This window comes from Falco rusticolus, chromosome 2 (genome assembly GCF_015220075.1).
Source record: "Falco rusticolus isolate bFalRus1 chromosome 2, bFalRus1.pri, whole genome shotgun sequence".
Classification (NCBI taxonomy): Eukaryota; Metazoa; Chordata; class Aves; order Falconiformes; family Falconidae; genus Falco; species Falco rusticolus.
This window is the reverse complement of record NC_051188.1, coordinates 94163952-94174346: the sequence shown is the minus strand read 5'-3', so window position 1 is coordinate 94174346 and position 10395 is coordinate 94163952. Positions and strand designations below refer to the sequence as shown.

At 42.0% G+C, this 10395-nt stretch overlaps 1 protein-coding gene across 6 annotated transcripts in view; it reads left to right on the top strand.

The window, feature by feature from the left end:
• The first annotated feature begins 1153 nt into the window (after positions 1-1153).
• TCEANC (transcription elongation factor A N-terminal and central domain containing) overlaps positions 1154-10395 on the top strand; it is a 25560-nt gene continuing 16318 nt past the window's right edge. Inside the window, exons 1-2 of one of the 6 annotated variants that reach the window (XM_037377422.1) lie at positions 1266-1342; positions 10188-10395. In XM_037377422.1, coding sequence (XP_037233319.1) covers positions 10338-10395 — 58 coding nt within the window. In that variant the 5' untranslated portion in view covers positions 1266-1342; positions 10188-10337. Of the gene's footprint in view, positions 1345-1400; positions 1678-1712; positions 2258-8518; positions 8616-10187 lie in introns of those variants that run through there. The other 5 variants (XM_037377420.1, XM_037377419.1, XM_037377423.1 and 2 more) reach the window with 5 other exon arrangements.

Here is a 10395-nt window from a genome sequence, read left to right as displayed (position 1 = left end):
AAATACGGAAAAAGAGGTGTGTCTGCCATACATAATATTCATGCCGAATATTTGGAAAGTTCAGGTAGCCAAGTTCAGTTTACCGTCAGCAGAGGGCAACACAGGCCTCATCAGTGAATAAAACCAAAAAGGTATTAAACCCCCCCCCCAACTTTTTACTGTAATTCAGAATAAACCCCAACATACACCTGTACATTTGCTGTAGAGACGAAGTTCTAGTAGTATTAATCTTTTACAAAATCATTTTGAATGCATGTGTAAAACATACGAAAGAGGAAAGAGCTAAAATAAAGGCAATTACAAATACCTTTGCTTTGACTAAAATACATCAACTTTTAGATGTTTTCTGCATAATCTGGTAAGTCCAGCACACTTCATTATGTCCAAAAGCTGTCACCCTGTGAAGTAAGCTTTGTAATATTTATTTTCTTTAATCCTGCATATGCCAATAGCTCCTTTTGTCATCCAAAAGTCTAGTTGGTTAAAGCAAAACTAATGCAGTACCATGTAAAAAATCAGTAGTTTTACAATGTGTTTTTTCCATTAGCCTTAGGTATGATAGGTATTTACACCACTTGGCATGTTGCACTGTCTCTCCCGTGCTGTGTTTGCTTGAGAAGCACCATGTCAAGACGGAGGCTGAAGTTTAACATCTCAGGGCTGAGGGGAGCCAAAGAGGTCTTCCAGCTTTCCCGAGCGTACTGCGCCCACAGGCCTGCTCGCAAGGCCTGCACCCAGCTCCTGCCCCACCACGGCAGGCGCCCACCACCACGCAGCCAGGCACCGGGGGAACGCCGTGCCCAGCACGGGGGTCCCCAGGGCAGCAGCACGGTGCCCCTTTTACCCCATGGCCGTGTCAGATGCCAGAACGAGCAATGCCCAAAACGTGGCGGTTGCCGGGGTGGAAGCTGTGCCTTCACGCTTCAGGCTGCTTAGGGAAGTAGGTTACTTCCACGGCTGTCGCTTTCTCCAGGGTGCCTTCGGCCCTGCCGCTGCCCCGGGGGCAGCACAGCAGCTCCCGCTGGCTATGCGCCCCCCGCCACCCCCCCACGGCCGGCTGACGACAGGACGCAGCCGCTCTGCCCCGGGGCAGCTCCCGCCCCCGCCCACCGCGGGAGCAAACGGGGCTGCCCTTACTGCGAGGCGAGTGTCGGCCTCGGGCGTGCGGCCCGCCGCAGGGCGCTCCGCCGGCTCCGGGGCTCACGGGGAGCCGCGGGCCGGGGCCAGCACCAACCTGCTGGCCGCCGCGCTCCGTGCCGCGCTCCCGTTGACATGGCGCCGGCGCGCCCCGGCACGGAGCGGGAAGCGGGAGGGAGGCGCCATGTTGAAGCCCGCTGCGGAGGTAACGGCCCTGGCCGCGCTGCCGGCGGACGGGGGGAGGCGGGTGTGCGGCAGTAGCGCCGTGTTTCGCCAGGGGCAGCGGGAGCGAGGCGCGCCGCTTACCCCTCCTCGGGGATGCCGGGGGGACGCTTCCCCGTGCCCTGGCGCTGGGCGTGAGGGGCGGCGGGGCTCCCCGCAGCGCCGTGAAATGGCGCCCAGCGGCGGGCCGGGCCCCCGCGCGGCCTCAGCCCCCAGGAGACACAAAGCGGCCGGCTTCTCGCCGGGCCCGGTTTGCCCGTTAGCACGGTGTTAGCCCCGGCTCAGGCCTCGGGGGCCGAAGGGGAACGGGTGGCAGCGGTAAGAGCTCGCTGAGGAGTGGGGAGTGTCGGTGGGTGGGTCCGGGCTTGTTTCTTCTGCCCGGGTTGTGCCAGGAGTGTGAGGAGGGGCGAGGTTTCGCCCCCAAGCAGTAGAGCGGTGGATCGAGCTCAAGCTAGATCGATCCGAGGATGTGTAGGAGGAAAGACGTGAGAAAGTTTTAGCGACAGGTTTGGAGAAAAAGCACGGGGTTTGCATACCCGTGGCATTACTGAGTGACATTTTGGAGCATAGTTCCAGCGCGAACAGGCCCACCCGTTTTATGGGAGTGACTGCAGGCTGTTCTCCACCGGGTTTCTTGGGCCGGTGCCTGAGATGCAGGTTACAATGGTGGTGGCCAGCTACTGGTGTCGTGAGGCCCACTCCAGACCTCCTCCACGCAGGCTGTCATCTGCGGCTGGCTGCCGCGTGTCCACATACGGCTGGGCTGCTTCTCCCCAGCAGCTGTAATTTCTCTACTGGTTTATATCATAAGCAGCTGTAATTCCCACTCACAGAAGAGGCCGACCTTGGAAACTGCAGGATGGCTATCCATCATGGTAGTGTTACGGGAATTTTTAAGGTATTTATTATATTGGTCTCCATGCAGCATTGATGCCTTGAGATAGGTCAAACGCTGGCATAAATAAATCTAGATGGGAACTGGAGAGATCACACTTTGCAATGTAGTAATATCTTTAGTAATTAAATGTATAAAAATCTGTTGCATTTCAAGTGTGTACTATGCCTTACTTCAACCAGTATGTCAGGTGTCTTGATCAAGACTCTGAAATGTTTAGACATTATGTACTTTCATATTTAAGTATTCATGTTTTAGCAGAAGAAATAATAGCAGACACTAATAATATCTTGTAAATAACCTTTGATTATATCATATACTTTCTCTGCAGAGGGGTCAGGAACATAGGTGCTTTTCTGCGTATAAAGAATTTATTTTTAAAGGAAAAAAGATACATCATTTTTCAATGGAAAATGTGTAAAAGAATGATAAAGTGATATCTAATGTAAGTATGTCCCTGACAATGGAATGACAAATAGAAATAGTATTGAGCTGAGGCTTAACTAGAAACTGAATGTTAAAGCAATAAAAACTCTGTTCATCTGACAAATGATCAAAAACTCAGAAAAGTTCATAAAATATGTTTTTATTACTTACATGTTCCATTTTTACATTAATTTGTCAGGACAATTTGCCGTAAAAAGACATTACAGACTGAACATTTATTTTTGCTTGTACTGTGCTAGAATTGAAGTCTTTGCTAGCTCTATATGAAAAAGAATAGTCTTTAAAGCTATTTTGTCAAGGAAACGTATTCAGGAGAATACATTTGTTCCTCTCCAAAACGATTCAGTTTTTATTTCTGAAGTATTAAGTGAACAAATATACTTTTGATGATGTGTCATGAGTACATTTTTACTTGTTGATTTAGCTTCCTATCTGCAAGCCAGTCTGTTTTACTCAGCTTCTGTACTGATGCAGAAGCTTACTGAAAGGAGGATATGAGATCCGCCATAGGAAAGCTTTGTTTAGATTGAGGCTGCCCAGGTTTCAAATCAGTACCTCTGCAAGAGGATAGGAACAGTATTTATGGGGACATTTAGTGAATGTGCAAGAATGTTAGATGAGATCTGTCACTTAAACGACAATTTTAAACCTGCAGCTCGCAAGTTCTTTGCTTCAGTAGGTTCAAAACCCCCCACCCAATTAGGTCTACCTATGTAAATGAACAAGAGGTCCAAAAGGAAGTTAGAAAATAGTGGAGGAAAGCTCTAATACTAAGCAGGAACATGAGAGGTAACTTCATTGTAGGTGGACAGAGGAATTAGTGTCACTCCTTTACAGTTACAGTAGCATGCGTAAAACTCTAATTTCTTCAAGTACCAGTCCTTGGAGCTATGTTGTACGTTATAGTGTAACCTTTCTTTTTCAGAAATGTAAACTCCTATCATTTTGTCTGTGGTAGAAAGAACACTAGAAGCTTTCATCTTTAAAAGAAATGCAGAACAGCTCCCAGATCTTTACTTCCAAAAGCATTATAACGTATAAGCCAGTCTCAGTGTATTGGGGATTTTGAATTATGATTTCCCATTGTTTGGAGGACAGCATTGTAAATGCTGCGTGTGCACAGATGTTGAGTAGAGGGAGCAGTCCAGATGTCTGATAAATCCCAGTGCTGTCAAGAGAGAGTGAGCGAGCACTTCATGAACTGGAACTGCTAGCATTACCTATGTAAGGCAATACAGTTAATGTATGTTGAAGAAACCAGCTTCCCCTTGGAAGATGTCACAGCCTTGCTGAAATTGTTCAGCTGGTTTGCTGTACTAAGTGATTGGAAGTATGGATATGATCGTTTGAACTCATCCAGATGAACGGTTGAGGAGACTACACTATATTGAATGAAAGTAGTTAGTTAATAACTGATGACACAAAGCTGCCTAAATCATATTGCTGTCACCTGGTATGTTTCTTGAGTGAGAAGAATGTATAATAGCACTGTCTTGCTGTGGGAAAACAGTGAAATACTCTTCACATTGTCTTTCAAGTTTAACAGTAATAATGATAAATTCTTTTTGTTTTAAAATCTCTTAATGTTGGTATGCATGCTAGGAAATGAAGCAATCATTTCACAAAGTGCAAGTAAAATAATTTCACACGGTGAAGTTTTGATTGGGGTATTAAGGTAGGTGATGTCGTAGGAGTGGTATTGGCATTTTCTACTTGTTCCAGGCTAAGCTTTACTCTTCATGACAGAGGCATGTTAGGAAGATGCCAAATGTATTAGCAAGCTTGGGTGTTTTATGCAGATGATAAGCACTACTCTAGCTTGCAAGAGACTTTTAATTTATAATCACAAAAATTACTGTCTGATTTGTGAAAAATTATGTGCAGTCCCCCCAAAAGGATGACTCCCTTGATAAACTTCACACTAGCAGGTCAGCTTCATTAGTGCAAAATACATGAGTCATAATCTGTGTCCCTAACATAGCTGGGTAGCATTAATTTATGTCTAGCCATCTGCTTAAATCTCATTTAGTACTCTTCTTTTCTTATGTGTATTTGTCACTTGTAGCTGAAATGGTAGTTCATGTTTTGAAAATGCATCCCATGGGTCAAAACCCCTGACTTTTCACCTGCTGGAAGCTCTGGCTAGTACTTCATTCTGGCAAGTAGTGAAAAGTGGCTGAGAGAAAAGGTATTCCTCTGCCAGCTTTGATAAGGCTTTGTCATAAAAATTTGAAAAAACAGTGGTCCTCATGGAAAATTTGTGTGACCTTGTGCCCAGACTTGAAAGCATGATTTTGAATAGTTAGTTAATACTGAAAAATAATCTGGCTGTAGATTAACTATCTAAGTGTTTATTTATGTGAAATGGTGCAAATTTTAAAGCAAATAGAAGCACGTTATCTATACATAATTTCAAGTGAAACTTAATGACAAGTCCCTCTGAACTATATATACATTTTATTATTGCCCCATTGAATCATAATGTATTAGAATGTTTTGTGAACCTGCATAGCTATCCTATTGTGGAAGAGATTAGCTAATACCTTCACTTGACACTTGCAATCTGTAACTTGTGAAACTCCTTAGGAAGTATTTTATTAAGAATTTCAACCGTATCAATAGAAATAAAGATTTCAGATCCATGGAATACTGTATTACTTGGAACATTTTCAGAGTTCAAGGTGTTTGGCTGACTTGGATAACCAGTCAATTCAGTAGAAAGATTCACATCAGTAAGGCAGACAACATAGAAGAAAAGCTAAAATGTCTTCCAGTGAGAATTTAATTTTAAACTAAATTATTTAAAGAAACTGTTAGCAAGGTAACATCTCTGCTGGGATGTGTGTTCTAACATCAGCTAGACCTCCTAGACCTCAAAACAGCTGTAGCTGTTGAATTCATAAATAATTTTTTCAGCTAACTTTTGCCATGAGACAAGTCAGAGATATTATTCTTGTGTAGCTGTAATATTTTGAGTCTTTTCCTGAGCTCTAGATTATATACTAAGGTCAAACAAAGCCAGTGGCAAAGCAGTTGAAGGGCAACAGCTCTTATCTCATTAATTCTATACATGTTTGTTTGATGTTATTAGAAAAATGTGCTGACAGCTCTACTTTGGGGTTGATCCCCGAGGCTTGATCACTTCATTATGCAGTCTATTGATTTTTTTTTTAAGGAAGTAAGAATTCTATTTTAATGAAAAATTAAAAAAAATTAAAAGGGGTTCTAGGAGAAGCAGCTCCAAGTTGGGATGAAAAATTTGCCTTGTAAAAGGGGCTATTGTGTGCATCCTCATATGAGTGTGATGCACAGTGTCCTCCCTCCCCTGCAAATTCCTTCTCTTGGGAAGAAGGCTGTGGGAAAATGGTTCCAGTGAGAGAAACACAGGGTAGAGACAGCATAGTTCCAGGTAAGTTACTAGTTCAAGCAGTCACTGATGTGAAAGGTGCAGAACAAAGCTATTGCTGTGTCAGACTAGTTTCCGTTATGCACAAACTGTCACCAGATGTCCTGGAAAATTTCTGGAAACAATGTTTTAGTATTCTTACTTAATTTTCCTTTTCTTGCTCACTGTGACTGTTCTGTTCTGCGCAGGAGAATAAAAGATGCATTTTGCCTCCAGCACTGCAGTGATAGAGTTCTGTAAGTGAAGTAGAGATTTTGGGGGAATGTTTTCACAATAAACCTGAGCTCATGTACTGCACTGCTTCTGGATCTTTGACCAAGAGGTGACTCTCTTGGGCAGTGAGGTATCAGTGGTCATGGACATCTGGCAATAGTATGGTGGTATTGTCTTACTTATTATTGTATTAACTTAGCTTTATACATGAGGCTATGCTTCGAAGATGAATTTCTGTGCAGTTTGGAAATTTTTAGGTGTGGGAGGCAGGAAGAGCTCTGACTTTGGCCAAGATGAAATAAGAGCCCCGGAAAATGATTTCTTGGTGACATCTTTGATATCTGCTCTCCCACTGTAGATAGGATGAAGGAATGAATGTTTTTGGTTCTGGAGGCTGGCTGTGATATTTCTCTTATTTCCCCTTAGGGTCTGAGTTTAAAATAGCATTTGATCTTTTTCATTGTTTATATGGAATTTAGGTTGTCCAAAGCAAGAAATGTGTTGTTTCCAGGACTGTGCTATGCACCATCTCTGCTATAGTATTAAGCACATTTTGGGCAGAAAATGTACTAAACCGTTACGAGTACTTGGCTTCTGATCTTTATCATGGCTGTGTTCTGGATTTTCTTCTGATTACAGAGAATTCCTTGGAGAAAAAATACTCTGCATCTGAGGTTGGGATGAGGGAGAAGAGGACTGGTGTTCAGCCTTCTCTACCCTTCCAAGACGTTAATCCACACTTAATTGGATGCATTCTGTGTTTGTCCATGGTTTATCAGTGGGAGTTATCTGTGCTAAGGCAAAATAGGTTATGGCTTTGAGTCAGATAAGGCATATAGCAGAGACTAGGCATTTACCCCAAATGGTTTTAGAGAGGGTAGTGTTTTTTTCAGGGGCTGGCTCTGCAGTTAGCCGGAGGTGTCAGTCTGGGGTTTTTTTGTTTGTTTGTGTTGTTTTTTCCTGCTTAGTCATTTTACTGTTTAAAAAAGTTCTGATTCAACTTGGTATTATTACAGGATGACCATATTTTAAACCTGAGGTAGCCTGATCTTTTTTTTTTCCTTAGAAGCAAACTGACTTACAAGATTTTTATTGATCACCATTTATTCTTGTGTACGCAAGTGTTTCCTTATATCGTGCAGTCAGTGTAAGAGCTCCTAATGATTTGGCAAGAAAATGCCTCATCAGCGTAGCATTACAGAGTCTCCTTCTAAATACAAGTCAATCTCTACCTTGTAACCTTTGATAGACACTTGGAATTCAAACAGATATTCCTATGCATTGCTAAAGTTAAGCAGGATGGAAATGCCTTGTGTAGTTGTAGAAAGGGTGAAGGTGTTTATTTTGTACTGCACAAAACTGTGATACTATCATTTGTACTTTACTGCTTGCATCTCTACAATAACAAAAGTGCATGATTCATAAATTAAGAAAAAATACCCTTTTTCTTAGATTTCTTACCTCTTGGAACTAGGAAGACAGCAGAAAAGTGCTGAGTATGATTCAGTTAATTTTATGAATATTTGTTCAGCAGCATTTGCCAAATAGCATTAAATCAGGGAGAAAAGTGGTCATACTATAAATTGAAAAAATGTTGTATGAAAGGGCAGCATATAGGACAATGGCTGGATAAGGGATGCACCCTTTCACCCCTGTCTGCATCCCAGCACCTTTGGACTTTCAGGGTTTTTTTTGCCAAATTTAGCAAATACGTACTCAAAAAAATGTGAATTCTCCTAAAGGTCATAGGGAATTTTTTTTTGTGTTGTTTTTTTTTTTTTTTAACAGGCTGGGAGTTTCTCCTGCCCATTTGACAAGACTCCATGGGTTTGCTGTGCTACAGCTCCCTCACGTGGCAAAATAATTTCCCGTTTGAAATTGCAGCATGGTTTCTGTGAAACACTTTCTCTTCAGAAAATTTTGGGGCTTCCCCCAACTTCCTCTTTGTTATATGCCCACCCTCCACCCCCACCCCTTGAACATTATGAACAGCTGCTTAGGAGTGTGGGGTTATCAGAGAAGCAGAGCTGTGGGTTAAAGGGTTATGATCATGACTTTTGTTCTGCAGCTGACCAGCTTGGGCATGTCATTTCACTCTGTAAGCTTCACTTCTGTCATCGGAGAGCTACAGGCAATGATGAAGATTTGTAAACTACCTAGAGTATTTCTAATACCTACTTCTCAATTCTTTTAAAAAGTAACTCTTATTTCAGTCAACGATTCTGCTTATTTGACATCGAAGAAAACTCAAAATCCCTCCTCGGAGGACAGTCAGAGATCTGGCAGCTGTCTCGGGTATCACAGATTTCACTATTCTTTCTACAAAGTAACAGATAGCTGGATATTTTGCCATCCTTCCACAAAACACTAAAACTCTGATTTACAGCAGAAACATCAGAGTTCAAGGAACAGTAGTCTGAGCAGGAAAGAACTCAGGCTTGCTATACTTAGGTTCCCAGTGAACTTTGGCTAGAAAATACACTCCAGTATTACCACTGCATCAGTAATTTCTTGTTTCTTCCTATAAGAACATGAAAAACATGTTTTCTACAGTTGTCTGAGGAAATCATGTTGCACCTTGATTAGAGAAGCAGAAGAGCTGCTTGACATCCAGAGTTAATACGAAATGCTATGCAGGATTCCCAGTATTAAAGAAAAGCTCTGCCTTGTCCTTTGACGGAAGCCAGGAGTAGTAAAATGAACCATTTCATAACCTTGTATGTTCTTTATAGAGTCAGGAATCTTTATTTAATTTCTGATGCTGTAAAATAATGGTCTCTATCAACCTGGGTGGTAAATCTAGTCCTTGCTTAATTTATAGGGCAACAAATGCACAAAAAAGTTTTATTTTTTTCACCACACTGTATTTTTATGTGGAAGTGGAGATGAAATTTATGGTTGAGTAGTTAGTGCAGTATTTCAGATTTATGTGTTACTTTTCATCTTGAAGGATCTTAAAATCCTTTGCAAATCAGGTACACACAAGAAAGTGCCATTCCAAGAATGCTTTCCCCACAAAAACCTCTCTATTGTCACTGGTAAAGAGATGTTTATTAACTTTATTTAGTGGTTTCTCTGCTGGCTGTTTCTTGGGCTTCTGCCATTTACCAGTGAATATCCCACTCCATTGAAGTAATTAATTATGGGGTTGTCGTATATTTTTGATGACTTATTTTTTCTGTTACTTTTACCTAGCTTTGCTTACAGTCCTACCTGTTTGCTATATGTTGTACATGTTGAGGAAAGCATTCCCTTAGAAGTGATTGTTTTGACTTAAGTGTGAGTAGTCTGTTAGGTGGCTGAACTTTCAAAATTACTTTAAAATCATTGTTCATATTTTGGTGTCCATATTCTGTTTTCAGTTTGTTCATTTAATAGCTGCCATAACATTTATGTACTTGAATTTAATGTTGCATAAACTTCAAAAAGTCAATGCATGACTAAGACGATCTTAAAATTCCTATTAATTTAATTTATCGGCTTAGCGCATGTGTGGGAAAAGTCCTAAGGTAGAACATATATACTGCATTTAATCCAGTCTAAGCCAGCCATTTATATATCTGGTAGAGGGGTAAAAAAACACAGAACAAACCAGGTCATCTTAGATCTGCCCATTAGAAAAATATCTTGGTGTGGGCTGCTAAGTTAACATGTCAGCTCTTTCTCAGCTGTAGGTGTCCCATAAATGTAACGTAATTCACTGTGAGTGTGTGGCAGAATGGCTGCGTTCTTGCTGCAGATGCCAGTGTGTGGGCTCCAGCTCCTCTCAGAGGCTTTGTGTTAGTCACCCCAGCTGTCAATGCCTACACATAGCTGTGGAGCCAAAGGGATCTTTTTCAGCCATACAATTTTCTGCCACAAAAACAGGCATGTCTTCATCTTGCCAGCGGCGGCCTGCCTAGGGGCAGGGGTATAACCATGAGCAAGGACCACTACCATAAAGCAGATGATATCCATGGACTTCAAGCACCATTTCTAACATACAGATCCTCACCCTAAAGAAAGAGGAAACTTTCTATGAAGCAGTCCTCAACAAAAGATCAAAATATTCAACTTTGTCGCAGAGTAAAAGCGT